We start from the raw sequence: 26,595 nt of genomic DNA, 5'->3' as shown, positions 1-26,595 counted from the left end.
GTGCCAACAACACAGCAGACAGTAGCAGGGATATCAGAGTATAAGGGCTCTAGTTGGGGGAGGGAGGCTATGGGAGGATGCTACCTGGGAAGTGGGTGTATTAAAAAAAAATTCTTCAAAGCATAAAAAAAAATACCCCGACAAAAGCAACTTAAGTGAGAAAGGTTTGTTTTTAGTTATTTCATGGTTCTGAGGTATAGTCTAACACAAGGGCAGCCACTCACATTGCCATCTGCAATCAGGAAGCAGAGAGAGGGGAATGCCTGTGGTCAACTAGCTTTTAATTCAGTCCAGGACAGAGACCTTAGAATGTTGCTGAGCGCCTCACATTCAGGGTGGGTCTTTTCATCTCTGTTAACCTAATCTAGACAATCCCTCACAGGCATTCTCAGAAGCTGTCTCTAAGGAGTTTCCAGACCTTATTAGGTTGACAATTCCTGTTAACCATCACAAGTATCAGGTCTACAGACTGAAGGACATATAAAGTATGATGCTACAGATGATCAACTTTAGTCCCCAGCCTAGGATTATGCCCTCAAATAGTTATTGTGAGGACGTCAGAAGTTCACCATTGCAGAAATTCACTCCAGAAGCACAGAAGTAGGAATGAGCTATGCCAGGGTCAGCTTACTTTTGGAAAAATTTAACATGAATGCAGAGTTATGACTGCATACCACCAGGCAAAGGAAACATGAAACTGGAGGTAGTTGTCCACCAAATTTAAAGATTTTGGGTTCTACTATATGGTAAATAAGGAGCATAGGTTTGTTCCTCTGTAAATGAACCAGTGAACTCAGGGATAATTTCCATAGCTGATTCTCTCCATTAGAAAGAAAACATTTGGATGAACCATTAGTTGAGCATACTAGTTACTGAAGACTCAAACATTTTAAAAATCAGGAAAGACAACTCAGTCTTGCTTAATCAACAAAAGAGACACAAGGACTCCCTCAACTGAAACACGTACCATATACAGAACACGCACTTAATGGTGGATGCTTTTATGGTTTTTAGACTTGCTGATTCTATCTTCACTACTCTATGAGGGACGTGCTTTTGTTATCTAAAGTTCATAGGTAAGAGCACCAAGCTCCATTCAGATGAATATGTTACAAGCCAAGATTTGAAATCGAGTAATAAAGAATTTAGTTTTAGAACTGTAACTCAAGTTACAATGAGAAGTTTAGGTTGGGATGGTTGCTAAGGAAGAATGTCACATCTCTTGAAGTTTTTGAAGTATCGAACATGGTCAGTGGTGAGGATCAGAGTGTTAAGACACACAAAAGTTGAGAACACTGTTTTTATTTTGCCTCTATAATTATGGGCAACTCTGTTTCTACTACACTCTCCTTTCTCCTTTGCTCTACTTCGGGTTGTTTAGAATGTATTCTATATAAACTTCTTTGGCCACAGGATAAGGAGCAACCCCGAACACATGGACAGCATCTGCTTTAGGAGACAGCAAGCCGAGGTTGGAGACATCCAGTTTAGGATTGTGTTAGACATACCTATCTAGAGTTCAGAATAGGGAAAAAAAGGAGTTTGGCTCTCTACCTGAGGAAGAATGCACTCATGTTATTGTACTTTGTTTCTATCTTCTAGGAACATTGGAGTGTGAGGGACTCATCCTTTATGATGACACTTTCCCCCTTTTAAGATTTTTTTAGAGAAGTAGTCAGGGGAAAGGATTGGATTAGTATCTGAATCCTGTAATAATCACTTAGATGAGCAGTAATGATTTGGGATTTTCTGGTGGATTTTTTTTTCCTGGGACCTTCAAAGGGTTAGTGAACCCTTGGCAGTGTCTGTCAAACTTGAACGTGCATACTGTTCATGTGAGGGCCTTATTTATAAGCATATTTTTGTTCAGCGAATAGGACCTGCGGTTCTATGTGTCTAATGAGCCTGCAGGCAGCACTCTTGCTGCTCGTACACAGACCACAGGGAGACATCTAGGCTTGCTGTTTCTGTCTTTGCCAATTGTGCTATTATCTCTCTGTATAAGTCTTCTGAGAAAGTACTGTGCTGGAACTTGACAAATATATCATAATGATTGGTTCTCTAAAATCACACATATTTAAGAACATTATCTTCAAAATGTCCCATAAGGCAATTAAGTTATAACTAAGCCACTAAACATCCTCTATCTTATTTTGTCATAACCTCACTGCCTAGCCACCAAATGACAAAGAAAATGCATGATTAACACTTAAATAATTATAGTTTTCATATATGTAGAAAGATGCTCTCTCCCTGCCATCAAAGAGCTTCCTCTTCATCTTGTATGCTCTTTGATGTAAGCCAGGTTAGTGCACTAACTCTTCTTCCCATGCGACTTCCTTGTGTTTTTCTTCAGGACATGCATGTCATTAGCACCGATGAGAACCAAGTGTTTGCAGCAGTCCAAGAATGGAACCAAAATGACACATACAACCTCTACATCTCAGACACCCGTGGTGTCTACTTCACCCTGGCCTTGGAGAACGTCCAGAGCAGCAGAGGCCCTGAAGGCAACGTCATGATCGACCTCTATGAGGTATGTCACCAAGCATACACAGTTCTGAAGTACAGCAGCACCCAGGCTGATTGACATTTGATCATTCTAATACGGGCTCCTTAGGCAGTCTCATTCCACATGAGAGGACAGATTTCAAAACATTTTATTGGTAATTCGCAACCCATAGAACTCTCCAGGAGAGATTGTTTTTTAAAAAAACTAATTCTGTAGGCTATGAAAACCTTAGAGAAATTTCAGAATGTTTCTGCAGGCAATCAAATAATTAAAAAGTTGTCATAAGGTAGATCTATCGATGATAGTTCAAATTAGTTCTGAATGGTAGACAGGGTGATGCATAATGGATCAGTGGGCAGCACTCCCTTATCTGTCTCTGAAGAAAAGTGAAGTAGATGGGCATCTGTGTTTTCCCATGAAAGCACATTCTTACTGGCCCAAGAACTTTCTAACTTGATAACGTCACCTTGCTAATGACCCACCTCTCCATGGACCAGTGTATGACATGAAATTCATAAGATCTTTTTCACCAAAATCTAGAAGAATAAATTATCAGAAAAACACAACAAGACAGACCTCACCCAACTTCTCTTGGGGGAATTGTGGTTCCTTCCTTTTCTAAATAACCAATATTCAAAATAAAACCATCTAAGTTGGATCAGTCAGCTTTCCTGATAAACACAACTAAAGTTTTAATTATCTTTGAAGACAGAATGGATCAAGAGCAAAAGAGCAAACTACAAACTGCTCTTTGGGGATGAATTTTAGCCATTGGTCAGTATTATCGTACATTGTGAAGGATTTATAAAGTGTTAAAATCGTCATCTAAAAACATATTCAGGGTTAGAGAAATGCAATCATATATGGATATTCTATGTGGAAAAAGTATAGAATTGATCTAAATATACACAGCTATAGGGACATTCTTATATGGTTAAGGTTGGGTATACAAGTTGTTTGTATAACAAGAAGCATGTGGAGAACTAGCATGAAAGAAAACAATTTCAGTTTAGAAATTCCACTTAATGTGCTGCATTTCCCCTTCCTTCAGGAGATCATGGCAGCCTTCTCTTAGTATCTAAACTTATTTTTGTGTGCACAATAGCATGTTCATAAATGGTATGCTCCCAAAATAAATAAAATAAACTCTATGTCCAGTTCAGAGTTCAAATATTTATAAAGGGATTATGGCAGACTAATGCAGAATACAGTCTGTGCATATTTAAGATAGTGTTCTGCAGACATTTCAATATTTGCACAAGTTCTTTACCCCAATTTCAGTACTTCGCATGTTTCAGATAGATATAGTAGCAGCTATTGCAGCCTCCATTGAATATTTATTCAGGAAAACATTTACATATTTTGATGACTTAGTCTTTTTTTAGATAGATATTTTTTAGATAAAGTTTGGAGTGCAGGATATTTATCCATGCTGTCTGGGTTTGAACCCTGATTATGCCACTCTTCCTGTAGAGATGTGTTTTTGAGACAAATCCGCACCTTCTGAATGACAGTTAACCCTATTTAAAGTATTTACAGAAGTGTACCACCTACTAGATTACTCTGAGAATGAAATCAGCTAATTCTTATAAAGTAAAGGCACAATGCCTGAAATAAAGTGTTTAGCAAATTACAAATACCACGTTAATAGCATCTTCCAGTTTGCCTAAATATCAGCATAACATTCTCTTCTGAAAGTCTTGAAACCTACGCACATTTTTAAACGCCTGATAACACTGCCATCATTTCGTAGTTCTCCTTCTTCCGATATTGTAATTAGCAGGAACAAATGACATGTTTTAACACTGCATACTGATATTGTAACGAAGCATAAAACATCCAGTTTCTCATTTGTAAATGCCCTATGAACATTTAAGGCTGAAGTATGTGTTGTTGAAATGCCCTGCATTCTCTTGCCTTGAGACAGCTCTTGCAATGGAAGTCTCTGAGTGTCTAGTCAGTGTGCCAAGTTAATGACCCAGTTCATTTTCTTGTACTTAGTTTATCTTTCATTCCCCCCCCTTTTTTTTTTGCTAATTCTTCAGGATTTTTTTTCTGCCTGATTATCCTTTCCTCTCTTTTCAAGTCAATTCAGAATACATTCTCTGGATTAATTTTATTTTCTGTTAGAAATGGAAAGCATGTTAATTGATCCTTTGATGATATGAAAGGCAACCATCTGGTTAGGAATGACTTTACAACATATTGTTATTTGCAACTGTGTTCACAAATGATTATGAATTCAACATGGCAGCAGACGTGAACTGAGGAGCAGAAGTAGGGTGACCTCTGGACACAGCAGTCCTTTCTTTGTTAATCCTGTATTTCACCTTCATGTCTCTTCGCTCTTGACTATTAGCAAGGAAAATGCTGGATCTTATTATCATCACTTTGAGCAGTGGTGGGACTGTGTTATGTAAATGTGTTCTCCATCCTGGGGCTGGGAGAGAAGTGCCTTTGTTTTATTAGCCGGACAGTTCACAGCAACTTGAATTGAAATTGATGTGATCAGAACGGCAGTGCCAGATCTGCTGATCACCTAGATAGAAAGAATATTGGCGGACACAGAGACTGGCACAAGTGTTCCCTTAAAACTGATTGTTCTGGCTAGCAGGAAGCTGAAATTCTTCCAGTATGAATTTCCCCACAGAATTGTGTTGAATGATGAGAGCTTAGAGATAGACGAAAAGCAAGAAAATCCATAAATGAATTAATAAGGAGGAGAGATGAACAACAGAGGGGATGAGTGTGGCAGAGACAGGATCTGCAGAGTGGGTGCCTGCTCTCATTTGGGGTGACTGAGGGAAATGCCATTCCTTCTTCAGTTGGCATTGCCTAATAGCAGATGCCAGTTATCTGCTATTCTTGTATGCGTGTGCTCTCTAAGTCATTTTGGAGACTTCAGATGCTGCAGTTTACAAGTGTGTGCATGGGTCTGTGTATCAAGGGCATACACAGTAGGTAGGTCTTTGTCAAAAATGCAGCAGGAAGCCCAGTTCTTACTAACAGCAATCATTGTGTCTGTACACGCATTGCCACCTGGCTAAAAGCGCTATGCTCTCTAACATACGACCATATAATGAGATATGGAAGCTTTGAATTTGGGGGACAGAACCCTAAGGCTTAGTTGTTAAAATAATAGAAGTTCCATTAGTGTGAATTGTCAATTTGACATATATTGTATTCAAAAGAGTGAAGAAATGTGAGACGGGAAATTTGGCTACAGTCCAAATGCCCAAGGAATGGATTTTTGTTGATAAAATTTAATGCTAATAGCTCATGTTCGGAAGTATCTATCATGTACAAGGCAATGTATAAGGAACTTTTCATAATTCTCTCATTTAACTTATATACTAACTTTAGGGGACTACAGTCACTTGATTCTCATTTAGCATATAGAGGAGAGACAGCATAGCCACTTTTACAAGTTTAAAAAGCAAACTTACAACCTAAATCTAAGCATATTTTCAACTACAATATATCACATCTCCCCTGAAAGGTCAGTATCTGAGTTTACATTTGATTATGATGTACAATCATGTCAGGATTGAAGGACATCCTAAGTCTGGAGAAATGGCCTTAGATTTTGCCCAGCAGTGGAAAAAAAAAAAAGACAGGAAGAAAAAAAAAAAAAACAGTGAGGAAAAAACCTTAATATAAAGACAGTCAGTAGCTGATTACTCCAGACTTCTGCACCACCTTCTGAACTAAGTTCTAAGTTATAGCTAAATTCAGGCAGTAATTACACATAGCTGCCAGTTTTGTCTGGCAGAAATATATCTTCATGAAACTCATGTAAGAAAGTGTTCTAAAATTCCATTAATCCCAAATAGCACAAGTCTCCCAATGGCAATGTGGGTTGAGTAACATACCAGAGCGTCCTTGATGTGGCCAGAGCAGGAGAAATGTGATGAATGTATTTCAGAACTTGATTCTTGGTTGTGTGTGTGTCTGTGCGTCTGTGTGTCTGTATTGTCTGTGTGTGTGTGTGTGTGTGTGTGTGTGTGTGTGTGTATGTATGTATGTGAAGAAAAAGAGTCTGACAGTTTTGGACAATACCAGCCCCTTTTGGGAAGACAACGTTAATTAACGATGATGAAGTTCACTTTGACTTAATGGACCATGACAGCTCAGGCCAGCTAAGTGGAAAATGTGTGGTTAGGAATGAAGCCACTTGGCTGATGAGTGCAGAATGCATAGACCACGAGGCCTGGAGAACACAGTGAAAGACATCCAACGATGCCTGTGCACAACTTCTCTTTAAAAGAGAAAGTTAACAGTCATGATGATATCGACTGTATCATGATTTCTTGGAGAAAGAAAAGACTCTCTTATGAGCCAGGGTAGAAGACAGAGAATACAAACTTTGTCATGCTAGGGAAATATTTATTATAGGATATATAATAGGCTACTGTCTTTCCAGAAGAAGAGTACCATTTGACTGGGTGATAAGCAAAGGAAGAAAATTTAGCAGGGGGATGTGGCACACCTGTAGAGAGTTGAACAGCATCCATGAGGACCTAGGGTTAATTCTTGGTAGCAAGAAAGACGGAGACAAAGGAGGACAAAGGGAAGGAAGAGCAGAAGAAGGGGGGCCCAGGAGGAGGGGAGAAGGGGGAGGAGGGGGAGGAGGATGAGGAAGAGGAAGAAACATTTAGGCCTTTTATGAAGTGAGTTCTCTGATGCTAGAGGGATCCCTGGATCCTTCAAACCATGCTTTTTTTCTGTAGGATATTCCCCTTAGAGGATGAAAACAGCCCCATCCTTAAGCACAAAGTAATCATGATCATAAAAGTGTTTGATCTCCTGCTACAGTTGTTTTATCTACTTTGTTCAAATTTTAAGACTTAAGATCTATAATTTGTTCTGAGAAGGTAGGAATAACGATTATCTCCATCACCATCTGAGGCAGAAATAAGCAAAACACTCTGGTACAAGGATTTTCCAAACTTGACCTCCACTGGAACATGTGAATGATTGATAAAAGAGAGGTCACTAGAAAGTAAACTTTTTATAAAGGGATCTGAGAGGTATCTGGGGTTCTTTCTTTTAATCACCCAAGAAATTCCTAGCACCTAGCGTATTCTGATTCTCAGAGACCATTTGCTAGACAGAGAGATAAGTGTTTAAATATTCCAGGTGTTAGCTCATTAGTTGTTAAGAATATATGATACATAGTGGATGCTTAAGAATAGTTACTGAATGACTACTGAGGAAAGTCACTAATGGTCAACCGGCAGGTTCCTATAAGCATAATGTACCATTCTGATATTTTCCTCACAATACTCCAGGATGGGAGAAAAGTTCGTGCAAATAAGACGCCCATAGGGCTAAGTATATGGGCTACAGAATTAGACTACTGTAGAGCTGAGATCTAAGGTTCTGTAGCTGAACGTTAGGCAAGTGATTTGCCACATCTGATCATTCGTTTATTCAACTGCACAGTGATGAGTTTTGAATCTACCATTTATAATTCAGGGAGTGATTCATGTGTTCCAGTTTGTAAAAAGCCTGTCACACACTATCTGACATTTCATGAGCCCTCAATAGATTTCAGTGACTTATTGTTGTATGTTGTTTTTGTTTTGTTTTAGTTGATTTCTTGCAGACAGAGTCACATTCGATAGAAAAGACTGGCCTTGAATCATAGAAGTCCTCTTTGCTAGTCCTCCAATGTTGCATCATCTGATGGAGAACTCTTATTACCTAGCTTATTTAAAGCAAAATTGGGACCCTGTATGCAAAGTGTCTGTACTAATAATAAGTTTCAAGAAGATGGAATTAATGCTAATCCTGAGATTATATTAGGGTTAGAAAGCATAATGTGAACGATCATCTAAACTTATGACAAGGATTACAAAGTCTATTTTAAAAACTTACAGAAAGATTATCATCCATAAGAAGATTTCACAGTTGCTGAGACCATGCTGAGAGATCATGAATACAAGAAAAGGGGCGACAGACAGACAGACACCTGTTAGAAGCAGTTACATAGGATGTAAAGTGATTCTTGAGAAGGTTTATCGAGCTCACTCTGAGGAAAGAATAGGAAGATATACATCAGGGGACTGTGTGGGATTCCAGGGTGGTCAGCATGCACATGGAGAACTAGGAAGGAGAAGGAAGATAGCACTTTAAGGCTGTGCTCTGGGTTTAGGAATATGCTCACGTGTTTCAACTTTAGGTTTGAGCTATAACACTTCATCTTTAAAGTCTGATCAGAAAGATATCTTGATTTGTATGATATTAAATGATAATAACTTTGAATTACCTTTGAAACTTCTGTTAACAAATCCTTCTGTATGAGAAGCCAAGAGAGAAAAATAGCTCCCAGCACACCCATTATTCTCAGAGATTGTTATGCCAATTTGAACAGGCATGAAATTTGACAGGTCTTTCTGCAAAGGAAGACAAACTCCCAACAGTGAGATATATCATTGTCATAGGAAGATCTTCATTGGAATTCTGTGTCTATGTGAACCCATAGCTTCCAATGAACATATCACTTTCCTGTGTCTGCTGTCATCCCTCAGCCTGCCTGCCTTCCCTAGCATACCTATAATATTGGTACAGAGGAGGGTAATCTTATGATATAAACATGCTGTACCATCCTGGATGGAATCCTGCACTTTATACACAGACACACATATATAAAATCAAATGTGTACACTTGGACACTCACATAATTCCATATTCTCTACTGCTGTCCTATTGATAAAGAATTGATAGAGATTTAAGAAAATGATGTAACCTTATTCTACAAAACCATTTGAAGAGCCTCATGCATAGTATTGTAGTGAGAAACTTAGAAGATGAAACTTTATCAAATTCAGAGTAAACAGAAAAGAGCAAAACTGACCAGCTTTTCAGACCAAGCTAAACAAGTAAAACACACACACACACACACACACACACACACACACACATGCATGCACGCATGCACACACCCACCCACCCCCACACACACCCCCACACACACACTCACCCAATGGATAAAGTTCTTTGGTTACAAGAGGAATATAAGCAGGCCCTCTTCAGCTTTTAACCCTGTTGACACACATTCCCTCTACTTTGCCAAGTTTTTACTCCTCAAGATAAAACTGAAAGCCACACTTTCAGAGATGAATTACAAAGCTCAGATCTCTGCTCAAGTGGCATTTGATAATGCCAAGCAGTCAGGGGCCAATATAGTCACCACTTCTATAAATCAAATGAACCAGCTCCAAAACATGATAGTCCTGCTCTGTGGCTCTTCCCAAAGAGAGAGGGCAGGAGGAAACAGAACAAAACTACTGAAGTGGGTAACATTTTGTATTCCTTTTGCACTATTGCAACCCTCTAGGGCACTGAATCTTGAGACAGTCGATTCTCATTTCTAGACATACACTAGTGTCAAAGAAAGGCTCGCATGACTTTGTGAAAATTCTGATTAATGCAATTTAATTTTTAAAGAACTGGCAGTTTGATTCTATTTAAGTATGCAACAGTCTCTTGAACATATGCAGAACTAATAAGGGGTTTCCTAGGAAGCAACCGTTATGGAGCTATTATAGTGAATAACTAAATATCATCTGTAATTAACATGGAGATGGAAGGTAGAGCGCTCCTGGATTCTACTCATTCCACATTTGTTGAGAAACAACAATGCACCAGAAATTGTTCTGGCTGCTGTTGATTGCTCAGAATGTGGCTTGTTTTCCTAAGTAGTTCAAAATATTCCTTTCAACAACTCCTTTGCACCATTTATTTGTTAAACAATCTTGTTGTTCCAAAAGAGTACAGATTTGGCCCGTCTTTAGATTATCCCAGATGCCAGATCAGCAGGTACAGATTAATAAGGTCTGTGGCAAAAAACAAAACCAAAATGCATGTCTGCTGTGGATCGAAGCCCTACTTCTTAAAACTGACAAATTCCAAGCTGTGTCTGTTCGAAGAATTTTGGCAGTCAAACAGATCTGAGTACACAACTCCATTCTCTGAGAGCCTAAACATTTAGGTTTTGTCAACACCTTAGCATTCCTTATCCATGGACTTGGGGTACAGTCTGTTATGCAGGTTTGTATCAATCATTGGGAAGTGTATAGACAAAGATATGACATCATTCTTGAGATTAACAACCTGGGAAGCAGAATCTTTACTAAGAAGCTTATTCTTCTGTTTAAAATTGACCACACATAGTGAAAGGGTCCAAATTAAGTTAAAGGACTTCAAAAATGCTTTTCAGTGTATTCACTTACTAATGCTGTGTGTGAGTTCCAGACAGATGCATACATGATCTAAGCCTCCACTTTCTGGCCTTTAAAATGTGACTAATCACAATTCTACCTCATGGTAATCATGAGTGCTAAAGGAGCTTATGTGGGTGGAGATGAAATGTGCTGTTCATCATGCCTTTGATCTCTCCCCACTGCCCTCCAGTTTCCCTGGGTCATGACCATTTCAAGCCAGGTAAAGTATACATTTGATAAGCTCCAGATGTCTGAGAAGAAAGTCTACAAGTTCTGGTTTGTAACTACACAATTCTGACAACTTGTCAGTTGTTACTCTTAACATATAGAAAAGAAAAATCAAGTGTATTTTCAGAGTTAACTATGAATAACATTTTTAACGCCAGAACAATATATTGTAAGGATGGAGGAATGATTCTTTGATGATATAGAAAACTGTTGCTTCTTCAAATTAATTTTTTCCCTAATGCTCAGTAAATTTGATGTATTAGCAAGAGGAACTGCTACAGTGAAAAATGAATAATTATGACATTAGGGTCTTTTAGATGACCTCTTACAATTTCCTAGGGCTATAGATAGCTCAGTAATTTAGATAGTCTCTACAACCATGCTCTCTGAAGCTACAGAGTTCTGGGTTACAATACCCAGTCTGACACTTACTGTGTATTATTGGAGTGTGACCTTGGGAAAGTCTAGTTAACTAGATGTGCTTGAGATAGATCTAATGTGTGAAACACAATTAGTAATTGTTTCCCAAAATAAATGTTACAAGGATTAAATCAGAGATAAATTATTTAAGATTCTGGATTGAATTCTAACATATAATTAAAGTAGTTCCTGTTTATTTACCACTTGCTGAGTATCAGGATTGGCAGTGCTAGAGTGTATCTCCTGGCCACTGATTGCTAGGGTCGACCTACCTTCAGATAACAGGTCTAGTTCATAAAAAGTTCACTATTGCGGTTTTAACTTCCATGGCATTTGACAAATATCTAATGACTTATACCCACCATTGTGGATGACAAAATAGTTTCAGTTCCTTGAGAATCATGTACACTCCAATTATTCCTCCCTCCTTCTGCCTTATCCATGGAAAAATGAATCATTTTTTATGACTCTATAGTTTTTCATTTTCCAGAATGTCATACAGTGGCAATCCTCCACTTTTTAATGTGTTTTTGGAGTCCCCTTCTGTCCTCTTGTGGCTTGATATCACGTTTCTTCTTAATTCCAAATACTCTACTGTTTGTATATGCAACAGTTTATTTTGTTGTTCACATCAGGAAACACATCTTGGCTGTTTCTACTTTTGGTCTTTCTTTACCACTGAGTAGAACTCCATTGTGTAAAAATGTACCATATTTTCATTATCCACTCGTCAGTTGAGGGATTCTTGGGTTGCCTCTATCCCTTAGCTACTGTGAAAAGAGCAACAACAAACGTGGATGTACAAGTGTCTCTGAAATTGGATATAAGCCAAAGAGTGGTATAACTGTGTCAAATGGTAGGTTCATTTTTAGTTTTTTAAGGGTTCTCCACGCTGCTTTCCATAGGGGTTGTACAAGTTTGCAGCCCCACCAGCCATGGATGAGTGTTCCCCTTTCCCCACATCCTCTCCAACATTTGGCATCATTTGTTTTCTTGATCTTAGCCAGTCTGACTGGGGTAAGGTGAAATCTTAAAGTGTTTTTAATTTGCATTTCCTTAATTAGTAATGATGCTGAACACCCTTTAAGATGTTTCTTAGCCATTTTATCTCTTCTTTTGAGAATGCTCTGTTCAGCTCCTTAGCACGTCTTTTAATTGGGTCACTTGCTTTCTTGATTCTTTTTTTTTTTAGGTTCTTTATATATTCTGGATATTAAACCTGTCAGATGTGTCCCTGGTGAAGATTTTCTCCCATTCTATGAGTTTTCTCTTTACTTCCTTGGTTGCTTCTCTTGATGTACTGAAGCTTTGTAGTTTAATGAGCTCCCATTTGCTGATTCTTGACCTTAATTCCTGAGCAATTGATATCTGGTTTAGACAGTTCTTTCTACATCTATATCGTGCACGTTATTGCCAATGTTTTCTTCTAACAGTTTCAGAGTTTCAGGCTTCACATTGAGGTGATTATGAATAAAGTTACTGTAAATATCATTTAAACAACAACACAAAAAGATAACCAGCCTCCATATAGCAAGGGTGTTCAAGGCTGTTGGTTTCTGTCCACCAGCTGAGGGGGTATTGCTAAGCATTTTAAATTATCCATTCTCATTCTGTCTTTCCCTTAAGACAAGTTAGTGCTTTTGGTTGGATTTATTTTGTTTTTAATGAAAACAAATATGTCCCTTCTCAAATTGATGTATTTTTCAGCCATGTCAATTTTTCCTAGGTAGCAGGGATAAAGGGAATGTTCTTGGCTAACAAGAAGATTGACAACCAAGTGAAGACTTTCATCACGTACAACAAAGGTAGAGACTGGCGTTTGCTGCAGGCACCAGATGCTGATCTCCGGGGAGACCCTGTGCACTGTTTGCTGGTGAGTCTGCATGCTGGAGTGGCATGCCCCACACAGCAGAAGACTGGAATTGGTGTCCAACAAGAGGGTGAATGTAGTTTTGTGACTTCTGCTCAGTTGAAAAATGGTCAGGAGAAGGTGTGAAAACACAGTCTAAAAAAAAAAATCAGTGGGTCTATCATTTGTAATGACCGGAGATTGGAAATGGGAATATGGCCCCCAGACCTTTGCTCCCTTCCAAATTATTATTTCCAGTCTTAGTATTTTTGTTTTGGTTTTTAAAAAAATCTATTTAGGGATTTTGGTGAGGTGTATTTTGTTTATTTTTGTTTCTGATTGTAGTATTGATAGTTAAACAAAGGGTATCCTATGCTAAGCATGCTTACCCAACACTGAGCAGTGTCCCCAGTCCTCCAGGGCAATTTCTGATGAGTATTTCCAATGGCAGTTTGAGTGAAATATGATAGTGTGCACCTATGGTGAAGGGAGTTCCTAGCCCTCTTACAGCTTATAAAAAAGTCACCTGTCACAGAGCTAATGATGCATGTTTTTATCTGTAGACCTGGTGAGCTGAATTCAAAATTGTGTGAGCGTATTTTCCTTTGGAGATGTTTCATCACATTTTGAGAGAAGTTTAAAACTCAACAGAGTTAATAATTATTGACTTAATCATCCATTTACTTTCTCTATCTAGTTCCTTAGTTGCTTTAGTCTATAATGCTTAGGCAAAAACTAGCGAAAACTGTTACCAGGAGGGAAAATACAGACCAGCACTCATTTTTCCTTGTAATAATTTATTGAAGCTCAGCCTTGCTTACATGGCTATTTGCTTTGTGTAACTGCTTCCCCCTGTGAAGAGAGAGTCAAGAAGTCATGTGTGGTCAGCAAAGTGTATGGTATTTATTTTCTGACCCTTAGAAAACAGCCTGCAATTTCCACTTTATGGCTGCCTTTCAGTTTTCTTTCTTTTTCAATACATATGGTGATATGAAATCTTTATATATTCAATATACTTCATCTAAGAGAAAGATGAAAGATAGGTATCAGGATCAAGGTGTTACCAGCTTATGTATCTAACTGAGTGAAACTAGATTAATCAATGAAAGACGTCCCAGTTACATCTTACTCTTGCCACGGATGACCATGGCATCCTTGACAGACCAATAGATATCTAGTGAATGCAGACGCAGAGAAGGAAGAGAAATTATAAAAGTATATTGTTACATTAATACTACTATGCTCTGTAAAATAATTCAGAAGTTATGTTGCAGATCATAAAATAGAGAGAGACAAATATGTGAACTTAGAGGAAAGACCACTTAGTTTTAGTAAGACTGTGTGTGTGTGTGTGTGTGTGTGTGTGTGTGTGTGTGTATGTGGGTATAGTCTATCCATTATGTCTGTCTTCTATGTATGTGTCAATCATTGATCACACTCTTCACACAGCTCTGTGTTTGGTATTATTTCCACTCAGCTTGCTACCTTCTGTCCCATAAAGACAGGACAGTCATTCTGCAGGTTCATCTCACACAGCAGTAGATAGGTCACCGTCCTACTAGAGAGGATGCCACCAGCTATAGCTTGACCTTATTAGTTTCAGAGGGTATTACAGTTGTCACTGTGCATCAGAGAAGCAGTCTCAAATTCAACCTTCTACTTAGCTTCCATCTTTATTGCTGGTAGCTTACAGCAGGTTGCGGGGGGGACAGCTAGTTGTGACAGTGAGTGTACAAAGTCAGTGACAAGTATTTACTGAATATCGATACTATGCAAAACAAGTTTCAGTGCGATTTAAAAACAAAAAGCCCACCTTGCTAGCTAATGGTTCCAAGTTGCAGTGTTGTTTTAGATACAGCTGCAGAGGATGTCTTTCATCCCTACCTTTGTCTTTCATCCCTACTATATAAATTGGAAATCAATGCTTATAAGAAAGAATATTAGCCATTTCACCTAAACAGGTTTGCCTGACTTTTATTATTTATTAATTTTATTTTATTTTTTTTAAGAAAGTATGATTTATTTAATATCACAATGAATGCAACAATTGCCTGGCTTTTATAACATCATAAAGGCCTCTGCTTCTTTCATGAGTCACATCTTTCTGTTGCATGTTTCTTTTTTTTAATGACCTTAACTATCTGAAATCAGCACATATGTGTGTTGAATTTTTGTCCGTTTTCTGTGTTAAACATGAACTCCATGAACACAGGAACTGTGACCTTCCTTATGAAACTCCAAAAATTTACTCCAAGAATCATGCATACCCATCTCATGGCGCTGCTCAACATGGATGTTTCCTTGAGTGTTTTATGAGTTGGGAGCCAACACACATTGAAAGATTGCTGTATGATTTTTCATTTTGATTTTAACAGAAGCTATGCATTCTCTCTGCAAGTTATTCTGAAGGATTTTCTATATTATACACCTTCTAAACTCATGGACTCAAGTTGACCCCGATGTTAACAAAATCCAGAGGCTCATTGAGATTAAGGAGAGATGAACTATTGGGATGTAGATGCATGGGCTCCCAGGACTCTTTGGACCTTCCTCACTTATTACCCTTGTTGATTAAAGCAGTTTCAATATGAGCTTTCAAACTAGACAGCAGAGTAGGGGAAATGACAAAAGGAGTAGGAAAGAGAGGCCAAAATCACTTTCTAAAAATCTCTCAAAGGCACAAAATAGAAAGAAAAAAATTTTTGAGCTACAGGACACCCAGACTGTTAGAAAACCTTCTTTAGCCTTGGGAGCTTGTGGCAGAGAAGAGATAAAAAGTGATTTTTAGATTGTGAGTACTTGGAAAGTGACAGTGTCACCGAAAGCATAGCCTAGTGATTAGAAAAGATATTTTCCAGCAGGGCTATTACAAATGTGGAGCAAGTTCAGAATTACAGCCCCAAATGGAATGTCCCTGGAAAAATGCATTCTATAGAAATAAGACATCCAGGGTAATTTGGGACTGTATTTTTAGGACTTTCAGACTGATTGCCTGGAGGGCTCAGCTGGGAATTCTTTCGTCTGAAGACTACATTGTACAATTAGATAGGCTATTACAGGTCATGGTCCACCTGTCTCCAAAGCCTCAGAATTGGGCTCCCAAGAGGCCAATGTGCACATAGCTGAGCCTGTGACAAATCCTTAGGACCCCAGGGAAAGCATGGTGTTTTGTAGAAAGAGGCCCTAACTTCTTTATGGATTCATTTTACATTTAAAAAAAAAAAAAACAAAAAAACTAGAGGTGAGCAGATAGCTTTCCCAGAAGATTTCTGTCTCTGTTGAATATTCCCTGTACTGTCTTTGACTCTACATGTTGTGCTGGACTGGAAGGAGACTGAATGCCCTATATCTAGTCAACTGGTTTGACACCTTCCTTCTTTGTGGTTAAGTCTTTACTGAAGAGCTAACAGAGTCCTGGATCCAATTCAGAGTCAAAAGCGTATGAAAGCACATGTACCTTGGAGAGTTTCTGGGAATATTATTTGAGAACTTAGCAGCTGCCTTGCGACTAATGCAAGTTCTGGCTTGCCTTTGTTGTACAATATTCATATTCGTAACTTCAAGATTAAGTTACCAGTAGGATAAGGTATAAACTATTTTATGGAGACTGGAGAAGTGAAATTTGAACTGGTTGGATCTTAAGTTATCCCTAATAGTATACTAAGTTGATTTATTTATTAGAGAAATGTATCCTACCATTGGATAATTCCCATTGGCTACCCATTGTACTTGAAACACAGAAGATAATTGATGGATCAGCTGGAGAACACTGTGCTTGGTGAAGTGAGCTGTTCAGTGATGAGAGACACATAACACATTTTCTCAGTTACACATGAAATGTAAATAGTGGAGCTCCTAGAGGCAGAGAACAGAATATCCCATAATAGAGACTGGTGAGTTGTAAGGGGAAGCTGTTGGGCAATGGATACTCAGACAAGAAATGAGAGCCTGTCTCAGAAAACTAACCAATCAACCAACCAAACAAACAAAGGGGGGGGTAATGTTTTATTTAGACAAGAGGAATAGACGATAAACATCTATGATGGAAAAAAAGCCAATGAAGTGATTTAATCCAGTTGCCAAAGGATTTTTATCAGGTAAAAGGAAAAATAAAAGAAGGCAGAAAAAGAAAGGTAATTTGACCTGGAGGTTCACTGATAGGTTTCAGCATTTGTGAACTTTCTAAATAAAATGAAACTGTGTGCTTATCTTTTTGCTCTGTTTTTGTGATCTTTCATTCACATCAGATTTTCAAAACTTGTATCTGACTATGATAAAGTTAAAGACTAAGAGTCTAATATCTTCTAGATATTAGGACAAAGTCATTATATGCCATGGTTTATGACTATGTGTGAGTAAAGACATGAAGGACAGTTTCTGTGTGTTGGACCTGTTATACTCTGCAAGTCAGCTGTCAGGCTCCTGTTGGTATCAGTGAACATTCTTGAATTTCTATAGAAAGGGAAAAGATACAGAGATGAGACCCTGGAACAGCCCATGCTTTGGGATGTATTGTGTTGGAGATAGCCCTAGAAAGGTCACTGCAGTAACTGGGACTAGTAGTACACAGTGGGTATTCTGCACCTGCTAACTAATCAGAAGGAAAGGAGGGAAGCGAGAAGAAATGAAGACAGAGGTGTGCTAGGTGCCCCTGCCTTGACAAAACATTCATGAGAATCCAGCAGCCTTCTGTGTTCTTCTGAACTCAGAGTAGCTTGATGGCTCTTATGATAAACCTTTCTATTAGCTTTTCATGGTATAATTCTTTACAGAACTGACCAGGTACAAAAGTGTTAGTTTAAAAAGTAAAGAGGAATTACTGCTGTTTTTCTTGAAACATTAGCATAGACTATGTAAATTTTTGAAAAATAAAATGGAAGAAATGGAAAAATGCCATAGAATATTCTCTGTGCACCAGCTGGGGGCAATCCAGTACTACAAATGTGAGAGAAGAGAAAAAATGCACCAGAAAGATCATTTCTAACAGTTCTGCCACACCATGAACTGGGACCTTTTGTTCTTATATTAATGTCTTGGCTCTCTGAAAGCCAGAGCCATAGACCAGTTCTGAGATACCTGAAAACACCCTCTTTCCTTTGTTATGACAAGTTTCCATATCAAATGATCCTTGGTTCAGATGACACCTGAGCTTCAGTTTCCCAACTGTGGAAAGCCACTGAACAGGACAGTCACCGTGCAGGACTGTTCCGCTCTGATACGTGACATGAATGGTCCACCACGAAGCCTCTAGGAATAATGCCCAACCTCTGTGGTACTCTTTTCAATGCTACAAAGATGGTCACAGCATTATTAAGATTAATGTGATTTCTAATCAGTTCCGTGCATTGATGGCCTTGTTGTGAATACATAGTAAAGTATTTCATTGACCAACACAAAAGCATCCCATGCTGTTGTAAGCTTTTATTATGTTTTGATTTTATGCAAGATTCCATAGAAGATGCAAATTATTATTTGTTACACATTTATTTCTGGATTGTGTCTCTCAGAAAGACAAAACGATGCTATTCCTGAAATAGAAAATATAGGATTTTACAAGGTCAAATATTGTATTTTGATCAGAGTAAACGAGACCTGAATAGGCTACTGGTACCAGGGAAACTTGCAGGTGAAATCGTGTGATGCTTCCATTTTATCCTGCCTTAGCACTGATTAAATTGTTCCTCCAAACTGCCCTAGGGTCTGCACAATATATAATGACACCTCTTCCTGTTGGACATAAAGAGGTCAAATGTTTGGCTGTGGTGTTTTCCCTTTCCTGGCTTATCTTCCTTACACTTAGAGAAAGTCACAAAGAGAAAACTTTCTTCAAAGGCTTTGCATAAAAATTTTATGTAAAACCAATAATTTACTGCCCCTTCAGAGTTTTACACTCTGTGCTGGCAGGGAGGAAAAGATCCTATTGTGATCTGCTATTTTATTTTGCAGTGTTTGGCTGCTTTTATTCCTGAGTTTCATTTTTAGTTTGTCATTTACTCCATCCTCTATAAATTTAATCATTGCATCACTGTAGCTCTCTGAATGTCTACTGGCTGAGACTTACAGAACAGAGTGAAAGTAATAACAGAGATACACTGATGATTCTGAAAACTCAAGTTGATAAGATTAGAAAGTAATCTTCCTGAGAGATGAAAAGAGATGTGAGTTCAAACACAAAGTTTTATTTATTTTTTGTACAAGGACTGTTTTAAACAAAATTCATGTAAGATTTATCACCCATTTTGGGGAATATAACTGTTGATATCTTAATCAGAGAATTTTATCAAGGTCTCCAGGTACAGATAAGCCAGTTCCCTTAAATTTTCATTTAAAATTTTATTACTAGGGCATTCTAAGTACCACAATGACTTTTATACTGAACAAAACCTCAAGGAGGGGGGAAAAGAAAGGATGAATATGAGTAATACGATTAAAGTGTGTTATGTGCATGTTTGAAAATGTCATGCTGAAACTCACTAATTTGTACAATTAATATATACTACTAAAAAAGACATCTGGTTAGACACTGCTGACTGTTAATAGGTGTTAGGACAATTTCACATCTTATTCAGACTTTTCTATACTAGAGCAAATCATGAAGTATGAATGAATGAGCTGCCAGCTGACGGTTTCCATCCTCCCGTCCTGATTAAATCGTTTCTAGGCTTCACATCATATTTCTCCCTTGTAGTCTTCCTTGGCTACATACTGTGGTGTTTAACCTATCTACTGCTTTCTCTTGGTTATTGGTATTACCCAGGTCTCAAATGTCCTTTCAGATATTTTGAACATGTTACCTGCATCTGTAGCCTAACCATGTCTCCCTCAGGCAGCACTTTCTCCTGGGAGCCACATATAATCCTAGTGTGGTCCTTGTCTCTTCACCTTCTAGAATTTAAAGTTCTGTCTCTTTGTTCCTAAGCCCCATTATGGTTTCTTAGAACTTGTTTTAAGCTCAAAAGTAGAACTGAACTCTGCTTCAGATGTCTCACCGAACTACCCTCTGGAGCCAGGCTTTACTCATTATTTTATTCAAACAGTGTCTCCAGCATGAATTGGGAAATTAGAAGCTAGGGTCCACCTTTAATTAAGAATCTTCCCTTCAGTCCCTAGCTGTAAAATGTCACATGCACGCACACACAATCTCAGACACCTTCTCAGCTCTTCGCATTGTTTTTGATGAGGATGGCACACTGCTTCCTGCATTCTGATAAGTTAATAATTCATACCCACATTCATTTCACTCTGTTGTGTGGAGGGCAAAGTGGGGTTCTGAGGGATTAAGGTCAGGTGTCTACATCACAAGAGCAGCACATAGCTCAGTGGACTTGTTTATATTGTAAGCCATAAACCTTTTGGTTGTAAGGTTAGGTGAAAATCATTAGTCCAGATTCTGTCCATATTGTAAAAGTAATTACTACAGTTTCTATCTGTCTTATGACTGATCAAACAATTTCTTTTAACAGTGACCAATGGAAAGATCTTCTGTTAAAATTTTGTCTGGAATTATTTTGTAAGCTTTACCTAGTATTTTATGTATAAGATACTAAGTTGTTTATCGGATTACAAATGCTTAAGTAAATTAGAACTATGATGAAGGTGCTTTCATTTGAACCACCTAAAGCGTCCTGAGACTTGGCTGACACTAGACATATGTGTAAGGAAAGATGACAAGTTGGTGGATGGATGGGTACAATGGGTCGATGAAGAGGCTTATAAATGGGAGCCTGATAGGATGAAAGGATAGATGGACGGACAGTTTCTGAGCTTTTTAAATTTGTTTTTGTTTGCTTGCTTATTATGTTTGCTTGTTGCTGTTTGCTTATTGAGACAGGCTCACTATACAACCTGATTTTCCTGAAACTCACTATGTAGACCAGAACTACCCTGAACTTGTATAACAAGCCACCATGCCTGGCTCTATTGAATGTGGGCTTTCAATGACCGTTAGGTATGTGCATAGATGATGCTTGTTTCTCCTTTTCGTAGCCCTATTGTTCACTCCACCTCCATCTGAAGGTCTCTGAGAATCCCTACACATCAGGGATCATCGCCAGCAGAGATACAGCTCCGAGTATCATTGTTGCTTCAGGTATGAAGTGTGCATGCCTTGCTTGCTATTGTAAATGCTGTTCATTTTGAGAAACTGCATGTCTGTGCTTGGAATTTAATGAGCAAGCTAAAAATATTTTCGAAAGGCACCTAAATCATTGACCCTGAGGCAAGCATGCTGGAAATTCCCTCTTAGACAGAGTTCGCAGTTAAATCCTTCCCAAGCAGTGCAAACTGCCGATGACAGCCACTGTGGGCTTCTGCAGGAAGTTGCCTACACTAATGACGATGTGCTCTTTCTAGGAAACATAGGTTCTGAGTTGTTGGACAGTGACATCAGCATGTTTGTCTCTTCAGATGCAGGGAACACTTGGAGGCAGGTAAGAAAATACCCTGGGTTGTGCTTCTTAAGTTCTAACGGCATAACTCTTCAACTTGGTTCAAGTGTGGAAACTTAATTGCTAAATCCTAATACTATTAATGTGTTTCTTATCATTTTAATGAAAGTTTAAAGCACATCTTTAATTTTAGCCAAGTTTATTCTGGTTGATATTTTGATTATTTGCCAAAGATATTTCTTATCAAGGATCCGTATGTCAGTACATTTATAATCAAGTCTGATAGGATTTCCATTTAAAAGTAAACAGTCCTGGAGTTGATAAGAAATGTTTATCTAACAGTGTAGTTTTCACACATAAGTCAGAGTGAGTCTCCACAAAGTCTTCTTGCTTTGAATTGATGCAAAAATTGCCATTACCCAGGTGGTATTCTGTGATGTTTAAATCCCATGTGTAAATGACAGAGTAATAACTATCAGAGTGCATATGTTAAATAAGTACAAATAGAATGACTTCAAATCAATGTGCTTAGCTTAACTGCTTTCTGCCTTTCTTCTGAATGAAAATTAGATACCCACAGCTTGTTTAATAAGCATTTAATGAGGATTAGTAATCATGACAAGATATGAGCCCAGTGCATGGTTGTTACACTTCAATAAATATATTTTAATAACCCACTGATGTTTGATTACCATACAACAACTAGCACTGTAAATTGAAATCTAATGTATGGGTAATCAGACTTAACAATGAGAGCTTTTTGCTTCAAGATTTTAGAAAGAGAGGCCCACATGATGGTGCAACTGCTATTTCTTACTGCTAGGATTTCCCTGGTATTCTCATATTTTTATAAAAGTAAGACAAGAAAGGAATTTTTCTTAGGAAACCCCAGAGCACTTGATTTTGGAGTAAACAATTCTAAGGAAACTTCCCCTGGAAAAGAGTCAAAACTGCATTTTCCTTCTTCCAACAGTACAAAGAAGGCATAGTCATCTCTACTTTTATAGTCCTGTGGTGTTTCATGAGTTTAAAAATTAAGTAGGGCTGGAGAGATGGCTCAGTGGTTAAGAGCACTGCTCTTCTTCCAGAGGACCCAAGTTTAGCTCCCAACACCCACATCAGGTGGCTCACACATGCCTGTAACGAGCTTCAAGGGATCAAATGTCCTCTTCTGGCCTCCATGGGCACCTGTATACACATGGCAGAGAGAGAGAGAGAGAGAGAGAGAGAGAGAGAGAGAGAAAGAGAGAGAGAAATTAACTTTTGGGAAAAAGAATTAAACAAGAGACAGAGTATGACTGCAATATAGTTTTCGATGAATCCCTAGTGTCAGTCTGGCTGGGCGGACAGCATTGATCTTATGTAGAGTTTGCAAACACTTCCCAGCATGTCTCCATTTGACTTCAAATTGATTTTCCACATTGGTGAAAGTCTCAATGACACATGCAACCAAAGTTGACAAGTTTATCTTTGTCAGAACTGTTTATCACTTGGATGAGCATCTATGAGCCAAAAAAGAATGCATTTCTTCAATAAATCATGGAAATCTGGAAGCTATTAGACTTGAAGGGGGCACAAGCCTCATTTCCAACCTTTGTGATGTGTGGCCTCAGCAAAGTGACTACCTCTCAGGTCTAAATCTTCATATCCTCATCTCTAACAATGAGATATTGGAGTAAACTATCTCCAAGAGTCCTTCCATCCAGATATGTGTACTATCATACAGTTACACAGTATTCTAATATCATCAGAAAAAGGAATTGGTAAATAGTACCATAAAGACAGGAGAATACAAACATGGATATAGACTGTTCATTCTTAACATTTATTTTATGGATATCTAAAACTGCTTTATATAACATCAATGGTAGATGTTGCCCACATTGTAAAGCAATGTTCTTTCACTTAACATTTTTTCAAAGATTTAGGGAAATGTGTTCTACCATGAGGAAGATTTTTACCTTCCTGTGAAGACTGATTCTCTGTTCCCTCTGTGTGTGGATGTGGATGTGTGTCTGTGTGCTTATTTTCTTCATCTAGATCTTTGAAGAAGAGCACAGTGTTTTGTACCTAGATCAAGGTGGAGTCCTGGTGGCTATGAAACACACATCTCTCCCAATTCGACACCTTTGGTAAGGGAAATTCCTGCCTAGGACACACATAGCCTGATGGTTCTAGACCAGCCAGGAATCAGCTATCAAATTATGACTGTATTTGTTCTAAATGCTATCATCTACTACAATGTAATCTATCCCTTTGCCTTGTTAAAATAAATGTTGGCCTATGTTTTTGAAAAAGGAAAGTTGGTGACAAAAAAGAATGGGTAGACATACTTCTCCTAAAAGAGTAAATGCATTACAGTTCCTGGAAGTGACAGTACCTTCGCCAGGGCCTCATTCCCCCAGCACTATCATGGTGTAGTCATTTCATGATCACTTACAGTCTCACAGTCCAGTAACAGGTTGCAGTCACTCATCTCGACCAGCATGTCTGGAAGTTTAGCATGTACACTGCTTTTTACCACCCACACAGAGACTGGCAATTCATGATGATTCTGTTCCTATCTTGTTTCTCCTATGTGGACTCTAGTTCTCATTGATTAAGTGACATTCTAGAAATCTACCTGTGTCTTCCACAAGACCTAATTTCTATAGGGATTTTCAGCAAACTTCTTCTGTATTCGAAAGTGGTTCCTACTATACTGGACTGGTTCAAAGTCAAAATGCTGATTTTCCCTCCACTGTTGATTATATTAATGACTGATAGGGCAGGAAACAAAGGTTGAGCTTGAGTATAGGCATCCACAGAGAAAGAGGGAGCAAAAGAAACCTCCCATGTGACTGATTCAATCAGGATTCAGGATTCTGTAAGCGAATGCCATAAACAAGGTAATTTATGAACAGCAATAATTTATTTCTCATAGTTCTCGGGGCCAGAAATACAAGATAAGGGTGCTGACCAAATCACTGTCTGGTAAGAAGCCACTTTCAGATTCCCACATGTGCCTCAGTGCTGTGTTTCTGCACAGTGGAAAGGACAAAGCCGTTCTCCAAGGCCTCCTTTTTATAAGAATAGTTCCATTCTGAAATTCTATGATCTCACCACTCTGCAATGTCCATTTAAAAATATAATTAGTGCTTACATTTTTAAAATATGAATGTGGAGAACACAGGCGTTTATTTCCTAACACGGCCAGCAGAAGTGTAGACTTCCCCTGCTCTCCATGTGCATTCATTCAATGAGTTCAACCGGTGTTTATAAAATGCGAGCAAAACTCACTTATTACTTGGATACTTAGAGATGGAGTGTTGAATTTGTCGATCTCACAAGGCAATATTGTATAGAACCACCAGTAAGGTTCACTACTAAGTATCAGTGAAGGTTTGGAGAGAGTTATATTGAGGTCTAAGAACTTATAAAACATCCTGTTTAAATTTTTCTACTAGCTTATTCCCATTTCACACAGCTTTCCCTTCTTCATGTTGCAACACATCTGGCTACAATGGCTTGTGTGTCTCTATTTCTGCCTTATGAGATAATTGAGAGCACTCACTCAGAAGGAAGTCTCACTTTGTAAATGCATTCTCAACTGGTTATTAGCATCTTTACTTCAACAGGAATATTATATTTTTTATGTAGAGATTTAATGACTGTTATACTGTTCTGCCATTAGGTTGAGTTTTGATGAAGGGAGATCTTGGAGTAAATACAGTTTTACATCCATTCCACTTTTTGTGGATGGGGTTCTGGGTGAGCCTGGAGAAGAGACACTAATCATGACGTAAGTAGAAGAGTATGATGTCATCCATTCCTCATCTCACATGGTAAACCTAGAGAGATGCTTCGTAGCTTAGCCTGATTGATTTATTATTGTTAGTTGAGAGGTTGTTAGCAAGGTTAGTGTATCCTCCAGCAATGAATAAAGAAAATATGGGAAACATTTTTAGGAGGTATATTTTAGGAGACCCAGAATGAAGGATGGTCACAGAGGGAATATGATACTTTGGATTCAATAAAATAGGGAAATATAGAAGAATTACCTTTTAAAAATATTTTATTTATTATTTTTATTTTAGGCACATGAGTGTATCATCTGCATGTACTTAAATGCACCTATGTCATGTATGTAAATGCACCTATGATCCCCTGGAACTGGAGTTATGGATGTTTGCTAGCCACCATGTCAGTGCTGGGAATCAAACCTGGATCTTCTGCAAGAGTAGTCAGTGCAGTTAACTGCTGAACCATCTATCTATCTCCAAGGAATTATATTAATAGGAAATAAAACTATACATTTAAAAAACAATAATAATGTGCAAACTGTTTATGCAGAAAATCCCAGGTCTTTAAGAACACATTTGATCAAAGGCCCATGAAGGATTTTATTTTTTCCCTAGCTCTTTAACCCAATTGTGAGGCATATTAAGACAACCACAAAAGCAATCTTGTCTTGGGAAGCTGTATATATACTCATTCTTGTCTGCAAAGTAATAATCTTGAAGTCCTGAAAGATTTGATTAATGACTCAGCTGCCTGTGAGTGTCAAAGCATGGCCTGTGAATTTGAAATATGAAACTGTGATATTCCCTTCTCACAGGAAATTGGCCATGGAAAACCTGAAAGGATAATTCAAAGGTAGTTGATCCTGAAATCAATGAAAATTTCAAAATCAAAGTGAATACTGGCACGTTTTTAAGCCTCGTCACTTTTATCAATGATAAAAGGCAAGAAGAAAATTTAACATGCCTATAGGCTCGCTTTTACTTTTATGCATAGGAAACACAGATTCACATTTTATCTATCAGTAGTCTGCCTTTATTCAATTTTTTTTATATTTGGAAAAAACTGTTTCCCAAACAAAGAAAGGGTAATCTGAGAGCTACTTTGTAGCTTTTATCCATACCCATGACTGGTGAGTAAAAGTTTTCATTAAATATCTGAGTCCCCCAAGAAAGCAGAGTGGCGAAAGTA

General features: G+C 38.2%; 1 protein-coding gene across 4 annotated transcripts in view; it reads left to right on the top strand.

The window, feature by feature from the left end:
- Positions 1-26,595, top strand: part of Sorcs1 (sortilin related VPS10 domain containing receptor 1) — a 561,958-nt gene that overhangs the window by 449,353 nt on the left and 86,010 nt on the right. For all 4 annotated transcript variants that reach the window (XM_008845715.3, XM_008845714.2, XM_008845713.3 and 1 more), the window contains exons 9-14: positions 2,357-2,536; positions 13,115-13,261; positions 21,224-21,326; positions 21,590-21,666; positions 23,665-23,756; positions 25,298-25,405. In XM_008845715.3, the coding sequence (XP_008843937.1) occupies positions 2,357-2,536; positions 13,115-13,261; positions 21,224-21,326; positions 21,590-21,666; positions 23,665-23,756; positions 25,298-25,405 (707 nt within the window). The remainder of the gene's footprint in view (positions 1-2,356; positions 2,537-13,114; positions 13,262-21,223; positions 21,327-21,589; positions 21,667-23,664; positions 23,757-25,297; positions 25,406-26,595) is intronic.

This window comes from Nannospalax galili, unplaced genomic scaffold, assembly GCF_000622305.1.
Source record: "Nannospalax galili isolate Female #2095 unplaced genomic scaffold, S.galili_v1.0 scaffold161, whole genome shotgun sequence".
In the NCBI taxonomy this organism is placed as follows: domain Eukaryota; kingdom Metazoa; phylum Chordata; class Mammalia; order Rodentia; family Spalacidae; genus Nannospalax; species Nannospalax galili.
The sequence above is the reverse complement of the archived record's forward strand: the minus strand, read 5'-3'. Positions and strand labels throughout refer to the sequence as shown.